Source organism: Scleropages formosus, chromosome 1 (genome assembly GCF_900964775.1).
Source record: "Scleropages formosus chromosome 1, fSclFor1.1, whole genome shotgun sequence".
Taxonomy (NCBI): Eukaryota; Metazoa; Chordata; class Actinopteri; order Osteoglossiformes; family Osteoglossidae; genus Scleropages; species Scleropages formosus.
The window spans coordinates 53,558,513-53,579,180 of record NC_041806.1 but is presented as its reverse complement, the minus strand read 5'-3'; the positions used below and the strand labels follow the sequence as shown (position 1 = coordinate 53,579,180).

The 20,668-nt window shown below is 48.2% G+C and overlaps 1 protein-coding gene across 21 annotated transcripts in view; it reads right to left on the bottom strand.

Moving 5' to 3' along the window:
* The window catches only part of camk2d1 (calcium/calmodulin-dependent protein kinase (CaM kinase) II delta 1), a 72,434-nt gene that overhangs the window by 22,261 nt on the left and 29,505 nt on the right, over positions 1-20,668 (bottom strand). For 12 of the 21 annotated variants that reach the window (XM_018729798.2, XM_018729628.2, XM_018729645.2 and 9 more), the window contains exons 3-6: positions 15,132-15,191; positions 10,563-10,617; positions 4,723-4,788; positions 2,206-2,278 (exon numbers count right to left, since the gene is read on the bottom strand). In XM_018729798.2, coding sequence (XP_018585314.1) covers positions 2,206-2,278; positions 4,723-4,788; positions 10,563-10,617; positions 15,132-15,191 — 254 coding nt within the window. Of the gene's footprint in view, positions 1-2,205; positions 2,279-3,050; positions 3,124-4,722; positions 4,789-10,562; positions 10,618-15,131; positions 15,192-20,668 lie in introns of all 21 variants that reach the window. The other 9 variants (XM_018729638.2, XM_018729655.2, XM_018729672.2 and 6 more) reach the window with 1 other exon arrangement.

Below are 20,668 nucleotides of genomic sequence, written 5' to 3'. Positions count from 1 at the left end.
TCCTCCTTGGGCTCCGGTTTGCTCTCACAGTCCAAAGATGCATTTGAGGTGAGCTGGTGATTTTAAATTGTCCGTGACATAGGGCCATGAGATCTCGCACTTGGAATTCAGCCTTCATTATATGACGGAAGCCCACAGCAACAGGCTAACAGGTACATGTCGTAACTGTATCGACGCGAAAGATGAGTTCCTCACAAAGTCCAGCAATAACCACCTACAAGCCATGACAGCACGATGTTTACACACAATCAGCAGCAGGATGCTAGTCTGTTCACACTGCGTGTGTTCAGCACTAACGCTGAGCCTCCCGCAGTGCCGCAAACCCACTGGGCCCAGCCAGCCTCCTGTTCCAGCCACACTTCAGTCCTCTGTCAAGGTCAACATGCAACAATTTCTGTGGGGTTTGTCAAGCAGCCATTAAAGTTAATTATGACTCATTAATTAGGCTGCCACGGCCTCCGCCTTCCCCAGACCTCAGGGGTTCGCTACGTTTCGTCTTCATACCAACTTCCGCATGCACCGCACTCGGCAGTCACTTGTCAGTAAACCACGCATGAGCATCATCATCGTTGTTTATGAGACTGCTTTGTTTATGCAGTTAATACTGCAGAACATTTACAACGTTATAACTTCACCTCATTATTATAATAGAATTCACCAGAAAATTGTGGTACAAGGCACCTTATTAAATCATACATCAGCCGGGATTCTACTGCCTTCCGAAACCATCAGAATGGCCCGTTATCATTTGCAGCGCATGAGTGTGGCTCTGCAGAAAATACTTGTCTTCAGTTTTTGAAGATCCTCATGAAATATCCCCTTACTGGCATTAATAGCAAAATGTACATCAACAATTTTTACGACGGAGACCATTAGTCAAAGAAGGTCCAGTGAGGACGAGTGGTGCGCTGAGATATTGATGTCACTTCCCGAGTGCTGAGTCAGCACAATGAACACACTGGTTCACACAGGGGTATTAATAAAACCTGACTGCCAATCAGCAGAGGAAGTGAATCAATCTCAAGCCATATGGTCTAAAGAAGCCTAGAATGCAGCGATCACCTCCAGGCACCACGAGCTGACACTCCACAAGCGGCTTGGCTCAGCTCTGCGCACACAAAACACAGGCAAGGGTTTGAGTGACATCAACCCACAAGGAGCTCAGGTGATTTTTTTTTATTTTATTTTTTTTTAAATTCCAGGTGAATCTTTGTGTGTACCCAAGTACATGGAAGCACTTTCACACCTAAAACTGTGTGTTTCTCTTCGAGGTCATGTATCCCCATGTTGACCTATGTGCATCTCCGGGTTTCTGTGTGCTCCTATCTGGACATGTGCTGACTGCAATCAGTGCGTGCGTATACACACGGCCGTACTGGAGGTCCAGCACACACCCTCTCATACACACCTTTCATCTCGTTGTTAATGCGTTTTTGTTCTGTCCCTGTTTGATTTTCTCTGTCTCTTTTTTTGCCGTCCTCCATGGCAACGGCAGCAATTTCAGCCAATAGGGAAACAAGCGACAGGATGCAAACACGCGGCTGCACCTCCAGCACAATAATGCTCCTTGGCGCACCTGCTCCATTTGGTTAACAAATGTGGCCCTGGGCAAGCTCTGTGCAGAGGAAGGAGACACAGGGGGATCTTGGTAAAAGTGTCCCTGCCTCCGACCCAGTGGTCCCACAAGCTGAGAGTGTCACCCAGCCTCTCGGCTCACAATGAGCCCTTGACCTCTACTGGAGGCCACGCATTTACACCGGTGACGCACTCTTCTGGGGAGATTCGATATGGCGGGACAGGACCCAGTGAACACCCAAGAATGGTGTCTGCAAAATACAGTGCGTGTGTAAACATTCATTGTGCAAATCAGTAAGTGTGGGAGCCTCTGCTGTGCAAGTACACAGGTCCTCAACATAGAACAACGCAGTGAACTTCTTGCCCTTCACCCACTCAAGGACTTTGCCGCTATTGAACTTGTAAGAGGATTGTGAGCACTCTGGTCTAAGGAACATCTTCTCTCAGCCCACCCTGCCCAGAAAGCAGGCGAGAACCTACAGAGTTGGGCTGCGACCTAGTGACCACTTTAGTGTCTGACATAAACAAAGGCAGGTTGGGCTCTTGGGCTCTAAGTGGAGAAAGTCAAGGAGGACTAAAAGCCGCAGTGTGGCAAGTGTGGGGGGCCCCTACTTCGTACTCTGTACTCACCTTCAGGTCCCGGTGGACCACGCCCATCTGGTGACAGTGGAGCACGGCCTCAAGGATCTGCTGAATGCAATGACTGCATGCAAACACCAGGGGGCTCATGTTAGTGACAAGCTCACACTCACTCTCTGCATGTTGTCATTGAGACCCAGGAGCATGGAGGCAAACGGTGGCAAAGACAACTGCCACGGCACCCAGCAGGACTGAGGAAAGAGGAACAAGCCTGTCTTTCCTCTTCCCTCATGTTCTTCAGAAAGGTGGAGGCTCCACTTGTGCCGTGGCGGACCGAATCAACGCAAAATCAGTACGCGTGCGAGGGAAATGCACACGATGTGCCCTGCAGGGTCCCAGTGTATCGCATGACGCAACAGTGGCGGCTGGGGTTCCCTCCCGTCCCACTCAAGTCCTGCGGAGCTCACCGGTGACAGTGTCGTCGCCATCGCTTGCTCCCGGGTCTCAAAACAGAAGTGGTGCTCACTCCACAAGCCACTCTGTGCTTGACCCAGCAGGAGGAGGGGCGGCACTTGGGGGGGTGGGGGGGCTGCCATGAATTCACAGCCCTCCCTTTACCTGAGAGAGCCACACCTTCCACTCCCAGAGTCTGCCCCACAGCAGCCGTGCATAGGGTGGGCCAGGAGGACGTTACGTGCACATCGCCTGGGCTGCGGAGGGGCGCAAAGGTGCCACGAATGGCATCTCTGACCCTCCAACCCTCCCACCCTCCCCCCATGGGGCAAGTGCTTCGAGCCCTGGCCAAGTGAGGTGGGGTGCGAGGGGAGCAGGTGGGTGTGGGTGTTACTCGGTCTGGGGAAGGAGGTGGAGTGGGCGATCTATGCGTGTATACTGACCTTGAGGTCCCTGTGTACTATGCCATTTAGGTGACAATGATTAACACTTTCTAGAATCTGCTGTATACAGTGACTGCGGAAGAGACAGGGCGAGAAGCAAGGAGGGACAACATTTCAGAGGCACATCAGAAAAAATGGGGAAAAAGCTGAAAAACAGACAGACACAGAGGAGTCAAAGTCAACAAAGCGATCTGAGATGAAGTAGGCAGAGCTTACAAATCCGTGCAAAGGACACAAGCGGATTAAAAGCACCAAATTCTTTTCGTTCGGTTAAAGCGCACGCACTGAAGACTCCTGGAAAGAGTTGCGGCACAACGATCAAAACAGAAATGGGTGTTGCTGCTGAAACAGCGTGGAGAGGAAGGCCGTCTCACTGAGCCTACGCAAGAATGAACTTCCTCGATAAAATCAACAGTTCGCTGGACTCTTTCCCGTTTGTCGGCCTGCAGCGGAGCTCAGAGCGACTCGCTGGCTCCCTCGGTCCCGTTCGGAGACGCAGTTTTACGTGACGACGCCCCAGAACAAGGGCTAGGTAGCACAGATGAGGCGATATGCTGAGCTGCGCTCCGGGCCCCTCCGACTGACCGACCGACCATCTGTCAGTCTTAGGGCAGTCTCACTCAACACTTCTGAGAGCAGGCAGTTGTAGGTTTGAGGACCTGGACTTCAGGCCAAAGCATCTGCAGATTTTGGCACCAGACAAAATGCTGCTCTGGTACATTCAAGTAACAGTGTTTACACTAAAGTGCACAGTAAAACACCCCCATGTGCACATACGTGAAGAACAACAGTTGTTGGATGATGAGTTTTAAAACTAATCCTTACTGGTCTCATTATAAAGCATCTGCAAAAAGTACATTTAGAAATGGCTCCTCACTTTCTGCTCATCGGTTGGTCCTCTTTAGGCTCATCGTTCGCTCGAGAAAGGAATTCTAAATGTCGGGTATTCTCTACTGCTTTAATGCTAATATATTTTCATGTTTTTTTTTTTTTTTAAAAAGTGACGAGGAAAAAAACATTTTTAAAGAATCCCCATCTCTGTTTGGATTTTTGAAAAAGCTCTTCATTTTGCTGTTTCATCTTTTAATGCCAAAGACAAAATCATAGGAAAACACTAAAGAGGGGAACTGAAAAGCAGGATGACACACACAACAAGACATCAGTCGTCATCTTTAGACTTGACAGCAGAAAACAGGACAAAAAGCAAATGCACAATTTCAAATCTCGCATAAAACCATTAGACACTTGAATGAAGATAAATTAGCACTTTCAATGTACTATAACATGTTAACATCTTAAAGGCAAAGAATTTTCGAAAAGCAGGCAGATCCGCATGGTTCAGTTATTGACTGGAATGTGGAAGAACAGAACAGCCGTCAGATCCGGGAGCGACTGGAAGGAATTTAGACGATGCACTTTCAAATGGCACAACAACGGGCTGTGCTGGGGGCTGCGGTGGGAGCTGCGCTGTGAGCGCTCCTGAGCCGGGCCGCCATCCCGGAGCACAGAGCCCAGAGCAGCGTCTCCACAGGAATTCACTGAAACATTTATTCTCGTTGCTTCGCTGACATCACTGACCCCCAACACAAGCTTTTCGGGTTTAAACTGTGGACTTTCCTGCTTAACAACGCGAGCGCACGTGTTCGCACAGCTAATGTCGATGGGCACTCACCTGGCATCAGCTTCGCTGTAGTATTCTCTGGCCACGATGTCCTCAAAGAGCTCCCCTCCGGTTACTCTGGAGAAGAGGATACAAAGGAGGACACACTCAGCACAGCACACACGGGGCAGGATGCAAACATACAGCCAAGAGTCCAGTTTGGAGGGCTGCTGAGAGAGAAGCATGCCGCAGTCCAAGAGGGAGCGCTGCTGGCTCACTTTCACGTGGCTGTGAAAGCTCAGACAGAAGACAAGCGCCAAGCCTGTGACTCAGAACAGAAACCTGAGCACAAGAGCCATGGCTGGAGAATCTCTCCCCCAACCCACAAACTGAACCGTCCTTGTTCGTCAGGGAATTCTGAAGTGTAACTCTCCATATCTTTCCTCACACACAAGACTCCAACATCCAAAGCCCAGAGATTCTCGGTTCGGGCTCCAATGTGGTGGAATGAGGTCCCTCTGCCGCTCAGAACTGCTGAATCCCTTCCGGCATTTAAGAACAGTCTCAAACAGTGTCTTTGGCCCTACTTCTCTCCCGACCGCCTATTTGCTCTATAAACTCTCACTATATTGTCTTAAAAAAAAACAAAAAATATGTTTTGTGTGTGTGTGTATGAATACTGGCCATTCATGTACCCCATGTGGGAAAAAACAGCGGCTGTGGACTGACTAAGTGTTTAGGGAATCACGTTTCTGTATTTGCATCAAAAATTAAATGAATGAATGTAAATGGATTCTGAAAACAAGACGTTCCATTAGTGAATAAAGTACTGTAGTTTTACTGCTCTCCGGGAAGCCTGGAGAACCGTTTTCCTTGGATGGCGGGAGGAGTGATGTTTTTGGCCATGACTTAACGCCCTCTTTCCCTGCTCATGTTACACGGTGTCTCCGCGCCCTCCACTCCGAGGACATGTGAGCGCATGGTCCAGCTGTGTGTCAGAGCGATTTGGACAAGCCTCTCCGTTTCCACAAACTCCCAAAACCCTAAGCCTAGCCTGAGTCACTTGACAAACTGCAGTTCTCCAGCAGTCGTCGTACCGCGTTCAGGTACTACAGATAGTTTACGTGAGAAGATATTGTCCGTACAGACGGGGCACAGCGAGCGTCGCAGCACAATGTCCGCACTTTCTTTCGAAAGGCCTTTCCACAACGTGCTCCGAGGCCCCATCCTGGAACTGCTGCTATTTAAGCCCGAGTTAAACTAATGTGTTCAGAGGAACAGAGCTGTGCGACTGCGGTGCCTTAGCGTGTCAACAGAAAGAGGCGGACGCTCTTCAGCCACTGCGAAAAATAACAGCGAAGGAGCTGAAGTGAGCAACACGTTGAGCTCTACAGGCACAAGATGAAATAAACCGATAATAAACTGCTTATTTTGAGCAATCGCTCACAAGGGACATTTTGATTTACAGCCAGGCTTTGCCTTATCTTTATCATAATTATTCCTGGAGGGTTTGCGTGGGTGAGGGGAGAAAAGCATTTGGATCTGCTGCCATACCGAGGCAGCACACCAAAATTAAACAGTGCATCGAAAATACACAGAGGTAAGTGGCACGCTGCTATAAAAGCGAATGCTCGACGAGAGACAGTGAACCAATGGTGTTTTAAAGTCCTTTTAATCTCTACATCGATGGGATACATTTTTGGGACGCGTACCGTGCGGCTGCATTTCCGCTGCACACCAAAGCCAGTGGCAAGGCATTGAGGTGCTGCAGTGAAGTGCTGCAGTGAAGTGCTACACATCGACAGGTGGTCCCAGTGGAGGCACACAGTGGTGTGAAAGTTAGATAAACTGTGTTTGAGCTCTACAGTACAGCAAATGTCAATGGAGCGCAACGGAGAAGTTAGTGTATCCTACGAATTCTCTGCTGCATGGCACCAGTGTGTATTTCGTGGGTCGGACCCTTTCACATCACTGGCGCAGCGTCAACAAGTTGAGCAAATACCACACGCCCACAGTTTCGGGCCAGCATCCGTAAGTAACTCCTGGGTGACGGAAGAGTCACTCGGTTTGCTGTGCAGTGCTGTCAGATCACAACCATGGGGCGGCTCGTCGTTTTCTTAGCGATTGCGATACGAGTTGCAAGCCTTCTCTCAGGTGAGGTGTGTGTAGGAAGAGCGGTTTCAATCATCGACAGCACCCGATTGCTTGGGAAAACTCTGCATAGAAAGAGAAAAGAGTGTGTAGAAGGAGAAGGCAGTTACTACACTGACGCGTTCAATTACCAATCAGTTGTTCGGTGTGAGCAAGGCTCCTTCCCATCTACACTAGTCAACTAATTGGAAAGAAACCGCCGTCTTTTTCCTTTAATGAACTCTGACGCGTGTTGATTACATTTATAAAATGTTAATACAATTTGAATGTATTTTTCTTTAAGAGCAAAAGTGGGATCAAGAGCTATTAAAAAAGAACAACATAGGAGGAGAACGACGTGCTCCGGAAAAGTCCAGATGAACAGCAGTGCAGGAAGCTGCCCAGTCAGACGCCGGTACATTACAGGTTCCAAACAATTGGTTATGGGCTTAAAACCCAAGTGCTGCACCACAAGTATGAGCCACATATTAGAGGCACAAAAAGGTGCTGAGGAACTCTGTCTGAAAGAGCTCCTTGTGCCTCATTTAAACTGCTCTTAGAGGGAGACGGCAACCAAATCAAGAAATGATGCCAAGGGAATCCCAGTGGCCATAGTGGTGCTGAAGGGTCCCGGTACAAGGCTTCAGTTGTACCTCAGTGATCCTTAACAGGCTTCATCCTTAATTAGAGGTCCTGCCTTGCACCCAAAGGATGCAGGTTCAGATCTCACACCCTGCTGTAGTACCCTTGATAAAGGTACTTACCCTGAATCAATAGAGTACAAATTACCCCGCTGTACAAGTGGGTCAAAAAAAAAAAATAAAGAAATAAAAACATGTGGAAGCAAGTGGAAAAGGGCAGGACTTAACAACTCTCTCCAGCTGCTCCATGAGACCTTGGTCTCTCCAAGTTGCCCTGGTTGCTGACCGATGTCAAACCTGCTTCAGCGAAGCCAATGGCTAATTTATTCACAGAGCAGGTGGGCTCAAAAGGCACTGAAACGGGGGGTGGAGGGCCAGGGGGATCAGGGCTCCTGTTGCACAAGACAGGAGAGTGTGTGTCTGAGAAGCAAACCCCAGAACATCCAGGCAGTCGCCAAGAGTCCTTCATGTTGCGAGACAGCGAGGGAGGGAGAGCGCTGGGAGAGCTGTCTCACACTGCGAGGAGCCAACGGGGGGATGGGGGGTGGGCTAATTTAATTGATAGGAAGGCACCGGTGTCTTCAGTGCCTTAATAAAGAACTGGCAGTCCCACACAACTCTGATTGTGTTCACTTAAAGGAAGAGGGAGCAGCACAGTGGCACTTCCTCTGATCTCACCCAGAGCAATGGAGAAATGCACGGGCACGGACACGGACACGGACACACACAAAGTACACATCCTTGTGTCACGGGTACAAATCCAACTTCCTTGAGAAAACACCAGCTCCCACATGCCCAAGTCGAAGCTCATTCGAACCAGCAGCACGGGACCTAGTGACACGAGGATGAGCCGTCGGCTTCTTTCCTTTACTTTTCCTCCAGGTATCTCTGGACGAGCTGTTTGACTTTGCACCGACCTCCACCGGACAGCGTCGGGATGCGGAGGCCCTCTCAGTGCGCAAAGCTTCTTCGCCTTCTGCTACCTGCACCAAAACGCCGCTGCCTTGGAAGCGCTTTTCCCTCTGGGAAGGAAAATGCAGATGCTTGACTTGAGCTCACTTTGAAAAGAGCGACTGAGCACGAAATGTAGCAGGAGGCCCCGAGACAACGCGACCTCCTTCTGCTCTGGCTGTCCGTGCCAATCCCTTAGCCGGAGGCCTACCAAGGAGCGTGGCCGAGAGCGTGACGCAGAGCCCAGGATGCCTCCGCTGCCAGGGCTGTTGCCTCTTTTACGCCTGGAATTCACAGTCGATCCTTATGGCAACTGTACTAGAGGGTCTCACCTCAAGCAACTTCCACAGCTTACCAGAGTACACTTAGCTTTGAACTGCGCCCTTCACCTTCACTGAGACAGCTGAGCAGACATCTCAAAGAGGAGATAAACTGGTGATCAATGCCTGCACGTGTGGGCCCTACCGTTACCGTGTCTGCTGCTGTACCCTGCTGTGCCCTACACCCACTGCACGGGTCTCTCTGAGACAGGGTGCGCAGTCATATTCGGTTTTCTTTTCAGGAGTTCGTGGAGGTGAGAAAGCACAAAAAGCACAACATCTCGAGTACAGCCAATCAGCAGAGGAGAGGATGAAAAGCAGAGGGACACTGGAGCATAGTGGTTAAAGCCACCCACTCTGGTCTCAGAGCTCCTAGGTTTCAATCCCACTTCTCATTCACTGTATAGCTGGGTGAACAATTAGTATCCCAAAAGGTTCTGGCTCCAGTGTGGTGGAATGAGGCCCCTCTTTCCCTCAGAGTTGCTGAATCCCTTTCATTCAAGAAGAACATTCAAGAAGTGTCTCAAAACATAGATGTATTGGAGGCCTTTCTCCCCCCAGTCTCTTACACGCTACATGAACCTGCACTACGTTGTCTGCAAAATAAAAAAAAGAAATATATTTCAATCAATTCTTTATCAATCAATTCTGTATACTGCTGCAATGTGGTGTAGGACAAAATGACTGTACTTCAAGAGCTGCACGTCTGCATCCGTATTTGTCTGCTGTTGATGTACTTCTGTTTACGGAGAGTTGTTCCTCACTTTGATGAAAAAAATGATCAAATCAGATGGCAAATAAAAACAAAAAGCCAGTACCCTCATTACCTGACTGTCACACACTGCTATTTGACACAATAAATAGCTCTTTTCTGGACCAGTTTGCACTGAACACTACGGCCAATAACTTTCCAGGAGCTGTAAGGCGTGGTGTCCTGCTTCCACCAATTCATACTCTCTAAATATTTTCAACCACCACCCACCCACATGCTGAACTGGGGCCAAGTGCATCTTTCAGACCTGCCCACCCGAGGAATGTCGGCAGTTTTGTTCCAGACTGCGCCAAGGCAGTCACTGCACCACAGAAAGCTCCTTTCAACATTCCCTAAGAGAGGTGATGCCAAGGTTGGGTGAGAGAACACTGTTACTCTGCGAGAGAACTCAAGGGGTTCACCCTCACAAATGGACTGGTAGCTGATGCCAGGTGCACCCAGGTAGGGCTTGGATCCTCCTCTCCCAGCAAAGCGGCTCACATCCTCCTCTGCGCTTCTCCACTGGGCTCAGAGCAAACACTCATTTAGCTGTGGCCAACAGACAGACTGGCAAACAGGCACAGCCTCACGGAAGAGACAGAGCATTTTCATGTCACACAGCTGTGGGACAACAAGGCCATCGTGCCAGGAAGTCTTCAACCTCTTCAAGAGCACAACTTCACCTTGAGAACCGCTGCCAACACGCACTTCCCGTCTTTGTTTCTCAGAGGAGGAGAGGAACCCCGATCGCAGAATGCTGGGCCGCTCACACTGCTCACACACCAGCCGCGCTCATCGAGAGACACTGCCAATGTCAGCCACATGACCCTGGTTAATGCAGTGCCTCCGACAGGGTTACTTCACGTGAACCTTCAATGTAATTTTCTACCTGGTTTCCATTCAGTCTTCTCCTGGAGTGAAATATTGAAGACATTTTCCAACCTTAAACCGAAGTCTCAAGCAATATTGATGTACCCAATAAAAGTTTAATAAGTTCTTTTTCATACTTCATATGTATTCTTTCCCTGTTTTCAACAGCAAGACAAAATGAAACATTACATTGAAAGAAACACTGGTGAAACAACCAAGACATATGAAGACAAATGAGGAGTTACTTACAAATCAAAGACTAGATAGTGGAATCCCTCCTCTGATATACTGTCATGGAGTCTCACTGTGGAGGAGAAACACACTGATTAGAAACGGCTGTGCCACCACCCCACCCCCCCTTGCACCCCGCTGCCCTTCATCCTGATTTCACTGCGGCCGACGGACCCAGAACAGAAACTCATTTATTACACAAATTACATTGATTTGAACCCCTCAATGTGGCCAACCCATGTAATTCCCCCATTATTCAGTGCAATCGCCATATTCATCTCACAAAGCGTACCGTGCCGGGGAGGTACAAGCGGGACTATAATATACTGATTGTAGTGTTAACCACTAGCAGTTTCTTTAAATTTTTTTTTTTTAAACATCAGTTACAGAGATGTACCCAAACCAAACTAGCATTCAGAAAGACAAACTGAGACATAATGACTTGTGTAACAAGTCGCAGATTGATTTTTCTCCCCACTCCCCCCCAACTTGGATAAAAGCCATTGGCACTGAACACACTCAGAAGGTGCCAAGTGGCCAGTAAGAGGACCTTCGGCACGCAGGGGCCTGCAGGAGACCATGTGCTGTATGGGGCAGTGGGGCTGAGAAGCACTAACCACCCTAATGTAGCCACGCCCCCAAGCCAGCAAAAGCATGCGTATATACACATGCTCACACACATTCCTGTACACACACACTCTCACAAATGTATGCACACACACTGTTCCCCCTGCCCAGAAACTAAGCACTGACTAAGTTTTCACTATGTTCTCTCAAGGACTCTGCTCTCCTTTTCTGTATGACAGTATGATGACTCCACCCTGCACTGAGGAGCTCATAAAAACAGCCAGACTTCCACCTTACATAGATGTGCGATTGAATTTCTCACTTGGAAGATTTTTCTTTTTATATTTCATGGGTGCTACGGCAAACCGAGGGGCACGGGGGGAAGCAGCAGGGAGACTGTCACCTGTTCCCTCGTTCAGAGGCACAGAAACCTCGGCCTGCTGACCGCGCGGCTCACAGTGTTTAAACATGAGCTAAGGTGGGCCCCAAGGCTTGCAGATAGACAATGTGACCTTTGGACCTGTATTCTTACTGAGAGAAAGAAAGTGCTCTAGAGACAGGTGGGAGAGAAAAGGAGAGAGAGGCCCAAAAAGGCAAGGGGGTATATGACACAGAGAGAGAGAGAGAGAGAGAGAGAGAGAGAGAGAGAGAGAGAGAGAGAGAGAGAGAGAGAGAGAGAGAGAGAGAGAGAGAGAGACTGTGTGTGCGTGCATGCGTCGGAAAGCAAGAGAAGAATTCCCTCTCTAGGAGTACCTCTCTGCATACGCCCCCACACCCTGACAGGCCACTGTGTGAGCCCCATAACAACTCTATCGCCATGGCAACTTTAAAGGGGAAGGCTACATTTTTTTTTTTCCTGAGACCAGATCCCAGGGACTGTGTCCACGGAGTCCTAACGAGAGCGCTGTTGACCTTTAGATGGCTGGGAGGGTCAATCAGTAGGGACTCACATGAAAGGGACAGTAAAAGGTTCCAACGACATAGTGAGCCGCCTGATATTTTGCTGCTATTATACTGAGTCTCCCCCAAGTGTGATGATCTGAGGCTGCGATTCCTGCATGCGAGCAACAGTATGGTCCGAGGCACACGGGCACCTAGGGACAGAACAACCTGAATACAACAGCCATACCCAAATGGCACTTCACAGTCTGAAAGAGGCATCACAAAGCCATCGCTGAAAAGGGGACATTTAACGCAACATATGAGTGCCTGCCAACACCCCCTTTGGCTCAGTTTGTGTTGCCTCGGTTACAGGAACCAAAAATAGAAGGAGGAAAAACTAAATGTTTTCCTGAAGCAGCCAGAACTGACGTTCCTGCAATGCTATCGTTATCGAACACATAATTAGCACCGGTTGCCCCTCCACCTCACACCCCACAAAACCCCCACCTGTCAACATCACCTCCCCCACCCCCCACAGCCCCTGCATAGGCGACCTGGCGCTCCCCACAGAGCTTTTCATCCCAGCCTTGACTTGTCAAGGCAGATTCGAGGGATCAATCGTCTTTGTGATATTTGTTTTCCTTTTAAAGGACAGAGCCCCTAGCAGAGGCTTGGTGCTGCTACGGTAACACACCTTGCAGCCCTACTTTCAAAAGCCAGGAGGACAGCAGGAGTGTAAAACACTAAAAGAGTGCAGCCCGACTGTAGTCCGGTTGCTATGGAGAACCCAACCATGACCTTCAAACGGAGGTCAGTTTAAGATGTACGCGAAGAATGACTATTCGCAAGGCCTGTGACATAACCCCACGTAAGTAGCAGAGAAGATTCGGATACAGGGGGCCGAGAGTAATAACCAGGGATTTTCCACTATATTAGAATATGAGGCAGTCAGTGGAAAAAAGAAAAAACTGTGCAATCCCAAAAAAAGGGATAACTTCATATCCCCCCCCATTAGGATGGACTGCTACACAGATTCAAATATTTGTCAGCTACAACACAGCTCCAAAGTATGTTACTTACACCGAGTGCAAGGTCGGTATGATCCACCTCAAAGCCAGCTCAGGTGGGACACACAACATGGCTTGGAGCTAACCACAGACCAAACTCCCATAATGCCCTGGAAGTTCTGGGTTAAAATGCTGACAATGAAAACTCCCTGCATCCAATTTATCCTACCAGTTTTTTTCTTAAACATTTACATTTATTCACTTAGCAGACGCTTTTGTCCAAAGCGACTTACAATGGATACTATGTAGTGTTGCTAGCCCACACACCTGATTTACCAAGGTGACTTACACTGCTAGATACACTACTTTCACAGGGTCACTCATCCACACATCACTGGAACACACACACACTCACTCTCACACTATGGGGGAACCTGAACAGCATGTCTTTGGACTGTGGGAAGAAACCAGAGCACCCGGAGGAAACCTACACGGAGAGAACATGCAAACTCCACACAGACTGAGCAGGGATCAAACCCACGTTCTCTCACACCACCCAGGCGCTGTGAGACAGCAGAGCTACTCGCTGTGCCACCGTGCCGCCCATAAACCATCTACTTATACTTATGTCCACACAAAATACTATGCCAATGCAGCAATGTGTCTTGCCAGTTAAATCACTTGGCAAAGATACAGATGGTCATGAACTAATCTGATCATTCACTCACTCCACTATTCCTCCACTCCCCTATACGGAATGCTAAGTGATGTATAAAATGTGTCACAGTGTGTCATGGAACAGGGATGCTGGGCAGCCTTTGGCCCACACCTGACCATCAGTCAAGCAAAATGCTGGGCAGTAAAGGATGTTGAGGAACTTTATGCAATAGCTACATTCACTAGGAGCAAATGTGGGTGCACTCAGATCAGTGTTATTCAGATCATCATCTTGTTCGTGCCTCAGTGTATGTGTGTACAGTTGACCCTAGGCACAGAAGAAATTTAGGCCCCAATTCACACACACACACACACACACACACACACACACACACACACACACACACACACAGTCTGAAACCGCTTGTCCCAAGTGGGGTCGAGGCGAACTGGAGCCTAACCCGGCAACATACGGCACAAGGCCGGAGGGGAGGGGACACACCCAGGACGAGATGCTAGTCCGTCGCAGGGCACCCCAAGCAGGACTCGAACCCCAGACCCACTGGAGAGCAGGACCCCGTCGAACCCGCTGCACCACCGCGCGCGCCCCCCTTAGGCCCCAGTTCAACTTTATAATGTTTCAGTGCAACTGTAGGGGGTCCTCAACATAAAGGCACACAAAAGGGATCAGCAGAAGTCTCAAATTGAAGACTGGATTATCTGTGAATTTACAGTGTCATAAAACATGAGGTCCTGCACATCAACACTTGGAGAAGGATCATTGCATCTGTCAGTCCATAGTGCATCGCTTTGTAGCGCAAAACAAAAAGATAGGGGACAGCTGAAATCGTAGTGGTTAGAGCTACTGCTTTTGGACCCAAAGGTCGCAGGTTAGATATCTACCTCCGGCTGTAGTACCTTGAGCAAGGTACTTACCCTAAATTGCTCCAGTAAAATTACCCAGCTGTATAAATGGGTAAATAATTGTAACCTTAACACTGTAAGTCGCTTTGGAGAAAAGCGTCAGCTAAATTAAGAAATGTAAAATGCCCAAGATCCCCTGTCCCATCTGAGCCAACGTTCACACTCACTTTCTCAGGCTCAGCCTCCACCTTCAATCAACACTTGAACTGACTGTAGTGTCGGCACTACTTAGCCCCAAATGAGAGGAACATGCAATCATGCTGAAGACTAAAAATCTGGGGTCAGCCACGCTGGCCTTCAAGCTACAAACTACACAATGATTTTCCTTCCAACCTCGGTTCTTTTGTTAACCTGGGCAGAAATAACTTGTAAATCAGGAGATGGACAAAACTTGTGAATCGAGGTATTCTTTAAGAGTTGTACCCTCAAGCAAATGACCCCCAAAGTAACACACTGACGTCCTTCCTGTCAAGGTAAAGGTTGGTGCCATGACATGGTTAGTCACTCAGACAAACATGCACATACTGGCAGGCTCTCTCTCAGGGCTTACCAATGTTGGGGTGCTTCAGGAGACGACAGATACGGGCCTCACGCTCCAGCTTTTGATGATCTGTGGAGGTAGAGGACAAAGATATTACACACGTGACACGTTCGGCGCCACTGCCACGTAACATAAATCCCACGTAATGTTGCAGATAAGAACCGTGCTGTCACTGGGAAAGAGGGAAAATTCCTTCAGTTGTTTTACTTATTGAACACTTGAACAATTTTAACAAGTATATACTTAACGAATACAGGTTAGCTACCAGCATAAACAGTTCAGCACAATGCCTCCTTCTGGGATGTAAACAAGTATCCTTTTGGCTCAGAGTCCAGTTCCATAACTTCTAGGTCTCATTTTATTCCTTTATACAACAACATACTTTTACTGAACCAAAGATACAACAGCCAAACATGTACCGAGACAACCTTGCGATTAGACATCAATGGCTTTTACCACACTGCCTACTGACTTTTCCTACCTTACAGTGTCCGATTGCTCTCCTGCACCGGTGCAGCTTTTTATGGAGGCAGGGATGGTGGGGCTGGGCTGGACACAGGGTCCATTTCGGGCCCCACCCTCTTGATTCTGCTCCAGTATTTGATTCTGGTGCATGGTGTATTACTACTCATCGCATCTGACTTTCGATAGCAAAAGATGGAAAATGTCAACATTACCTTCTGCTGAAAACTTTATAAACTGGAGGCACTGGATTCATCAGAAACAGCCTCATCCAAATGGCACAGGAGAGCAATCAAAACCTACCTGCTGCACTGAAATCGATGGACATGTATGGTGTGGTAAACCTCTAATCCTGAACCAAAGGACATTTCACCTCTAATTTATTGTTAACGTGTTGCCCTGCAGTACTCATTTCAATATTTGATAGGGAAAATTAGCATACCAGATAATTTGGCACCAGTGCTATTTCAGGCTAATCAGATACGAGTGCCTGTGGCCGTGGGTATCCAAAGGTCAGGATGTTGTGGGCGACCACGAGTGAAACATGAAACCAACACACAATTTTTGCTGCCATCATTGTCATTGTGCACGGGCAATGTTTGGAAATGGTGGCAGACATCACAAGATGCCAAGACACAGATGAATTTGTGCACCTAGTTCCAGAGGAACTTGGAACGGTACATCCTGGGACTACTGCTAAAGGAAGCTAATTATGTGTGAACTCTTTTGTGGGTATTTTCACCCAGATCCATTCTGGGAAAATTCAACGTGCCACGGCCCCGCTTCGATACTCTCACCCTTCAAAAGTTTTTCGAAACCCCCAGAGAGCTACCAAATAACCGCCAATGAGCCTCAACAAGATGCCCACCTTCAGATGCTAAGCCCCCTTAAAAAAATAAAATAATTTAAAAAAAAAGGTAGAAAAACGACCGTTTATTCCGATAACCACATTTGCGCTCATTCTGCAGGCTTCGTTGCCCTCACCACAGCTGGCCAGCGAGCACAGCTGGTGTTGAACAGCGGAGGAAGGAAGGCCGCTCTTATCGGCTACAGGGTTTCCCCCCTTTCCCGCTGCTAATCCCAGCAGCTCCAATGAACCCTCTTTATGCAGCACTTTATTCCTCTGCCATCCAATCAGATGTGTCATTCTGGGGGTTCGGATGCCGGTCGCTGGGCAAACGTGCGAAAACCGGATGACGCTCGCTGCGCCGTCCCCCAGGCATCATGTAGTGTGCTCCTAATCTGTGGCACAACAGAAATGGCACGCAGCTTGTCACAGGAGGACGGGTGTCCAGCCCATTACACAATCTTCAGCACGGTCGGTTGAACGCAATTGGCACACTGACACACGACCGCCAACGCCCACAACAACAACACAAACGTGTGGGAAAAGGCGACATTGGCGGGCAGAAGTGCCATTCTTCGTGGTCTCCTTCAGTCTCCATCCAGGGTTCTTCTGAGCTGTGCAACAGAATCACTACGGCAGCGCCAACTCCGAATGGCACCGGCATCGAGAAAATAATGACTTAATGACGGTAATCCGAGCTTTTCATTCTTTCGGACAACATGTGCCCGAGCACAAAACGGAGGGCTCTTTTTTAACGGCGAAACCAAAGAAAAACCCTGGTGTGATGGTGCCGTCATACCGTATAGCAGCCCAGCAATGCATTTCAGAGCCGAGTGCAGCTTTGAGGGGAAGGTGTTCCCACCCTGCACTGGCCTGCGATCAGTTTAACAACTCGAACGCTGCTCTGAATCTGATCAGGGGCCAGTGTTTAGAGGTGTTCTCAATTCTGATCTTGTCTCACAAATGACCTCATTACTTCACCACTGCATACAAGGACCTACCTTCGAGGTTAAAGACATCCTGCTTTGGCTGACCAGTAAAACCATCCTCAGAACCACAACCACAGGCACAAGACTCAGAACGTGACCATATTGTTCCTAAAGGAAGGCTAAATGTTAATAAGGTATCATACGTGTAATTTTCGTGACCAGTTTCCATCAGGTTATTTACACGTTACTTGGATGCTCAGACAAGTCTCAATATCCTGTGTATTGGGCATGTGCGGTTACCTGTGTAAAAATGTAAGAGGACCAATGTAAACAAGGTACTTGCTGAGAAATACTTTAAAAGAGAGCACACAACATTTTCGAGCTCTCACGTCTTTGTGCTGCAAGACTCAAGGGGCTCTACGATTTAATATGCGATTGACCTATTTTGACACAGCTCCTAATGAGAAACAAAATGCTGTGAGATTTAAAAAATGGGACGGCTATTTTAAATGCCATCTTGCCCACATCACCGACTTGATCGAATGTAGTACAACTTGTACCCTCAAACTAATTGTTTTCAAACGACTGCATGTAAAGGTAAGAAAGTAGCTTTGCCTCTATCTAGAGGAGAAGGGAAAGAAATGCCAAGTAAAATCACTGAAAACACCAGCGTGGCCCTTTCCCCCTTCCCCCCCCCGTACCATAGAGCTGATAACGAACGATATAAAAGTAACAGCAAGGACCCTGTCCTTCCCTAACCGGCGTTTTAAGGCTGCCACAACTATCAAAAAGAAAAGACTCATCATTTCTTTGACAGCTCACAAACTCCTCTACAAAATCGGTCTTTAAAATAAAGCTGCCGGGAAGTTAACTTGTAAAAACATGGTCCATAGCAGTTTGGCCGGTTTTCTCAAAACATCTCTCGGCTCCCTCCGCACCATGACACACGTTACACTTTGAAAATATGCAAATAAAATAACGCATCAAGCGGAAACATACGGTGGAAAAGAGAACGTGAGCAAATCTGAAGGCTGAAAAGTCGCATGCAAAACACAACAAAAATGAACTGAGATGAAGTGATACATTTAAAGATGTTTGCAGTGATGTATTAACATCGTTTCGTACTGCGTTTTCTTCTTGCTGCGGTCATACTAGGAACGTGGCTATAAAGGCGGTGCGCAGCGGCCAAGGCTGCGATGATGAGAACGTTCCTTCGTCCCAAACCTGGTCTTAGCCGCATGAGGAGCTAATGATTGAAGAGCACCGCTGACGGGAAGACGTCTCGCACACAGCAACAAATGGACAGCAGAAATTAACGCGAGAAGTTTCAGTGAAATAACTGCCGCACAATTAATTTGAGAAAAATTTCACCAAGAATTTCCCTACCAAGTTGGAAAATGAGAGAAAAAGGCCCCTTAAATGCAAGCTTGTCTTTTTTCATTTTACTGTGATCTTCTACGGGAGAAGCGAGCAGCTGCGCCCGTACGCAGCGCCATTTTGGGAACTTCGAAGACATTCATCCGTCCAGATGTCAGAGCAGGGTCTCCAAAATGATCAGGGACCCCACTAACACTGCAAGCCACCTCTTTAAACTGCTCCCCTCTGGCAGGCGATACAGGACAATTCTCACACACACACGCACGCACGCACGCAGCACGAGGATGAAAAACAGCTTCTTCCCTAGACTGCCGGATTTTACCCCCGAATACACACATAATAAGAGGGGGTGCGGTGGCGCAGTGAGTTGGACCGGGTCCTGCTTTCCGGTGGGTCTGGGGTTCGAGTCCCGCTTGGGGTGCCTTGCGGCGGACTGGCGTCCCGTCCCGGGTGTGTCCCCTCCCCCTCCGGCCTTACGCCCCGTGTTGCCGGGTTAGGCTCCGGTTCCCCGCAACCCCGTATGGGACAAGCAGTTCAGAAAGTGTGTGTGTGTGTGTGTGTGTGTGTGTGTGTGTGTGTGTACACACACATAATACATGTAATTGCACGTGCACCTCAAAATTTGTTTTATTGTCTGTCTTACTGTATTATTTTGCTTAAATTGCTTAATTTTCTATTTTTACACTTAAGTAGTTGCGTTTTTATATGTAATTCCGTTTTTCTGCACAGCAATACAAGGACAATAAAGTCTTCAACCAATCAGTCTTCGGCAACCATGAGAGACCAAGGACTTTTTAGAGCTGCCCAAAGAGATTGTCTCACGTGAAGTATCTATGAAGTGTCGGTCCCACTCAAAAGAGGTCTAAAACCAAAAGCAAAGTTTATTGGTCCTGGCTCCAATGTGAGGGAATGAGCTCCCCCTCTCACTCAGAACTGCTGAATCTCTCTCTACATTTAATAACGGTCTCAAAAGTCACCTCTTTTGGATACACTCCTCCCCTGATCTCCCAAGTGCTCGATAAACGTGTACATTATTTGTTTAGCAATGTTTTGTAACAATCTGTTCCATAATGAAATAGCCTACATGCAGCTACTCATTACATTTATTAATTTATCAGACACTTTTCTCCAAAGCGACTTCCAATGAACTCTATGTAGTGTTACTGCCAGCCCACACACCTTATTCACCACGGTGACTTATACTGCTAGATACACTAGTTACACTGGTTCACTCTTCCAAACATCAGTGGAACACACACACTCTCTCCATGTCACTCCCACACTATGGGGGAACCTGAACAGCATGTCTTTGGACTGTGGGAGGAAACCAGAGCACTCGGCAGAAACCCACACAGGCAACATGCAAAGTCCACACAGGCTGAGCAGGGATTGAACCCACACCCTCTCGCACCACCCAGGCATTGTGAGACAGCAGTGCTACTCGCTGTGCCACCGTGCCACCCGGTATCACTCCGTTAATACACACTGGTTTGTACTGTGGTACGAAACAAATTGACTGTACGTTAGAATCACGTGTCTGTGTCCAAATCTCTCCCGTTGATGGGATGCGCTCTTTGTACTCTTCTCCGAGATGCACTTTGCTTTGGAGAAAAGTGTCTGCAGAATGAATACATGTAAAAGTAAAGGTAATTGAAACTAACAGGGGACATGGCGATTCCTGTGCTTAGGGGAATGCATTGCTTGCTACAAACGCTCCAGGGTCTGAGAAAGCACAATACAAGCCTGACACACACAAGATACTGAGCTTTATGAATGCAGGGTAAAAATATGATTCTTCCCATATGCCTGTCAGAAAGTGTTCCTAGAGAAAGGGCTCGCAACTTTCTACCAGCGGTTCCGGGCCGCTGGGGTACGTGTAGAGAAGATGTACCGCTGACCCGGATCATTTACAGCAATTATCACATGGAACA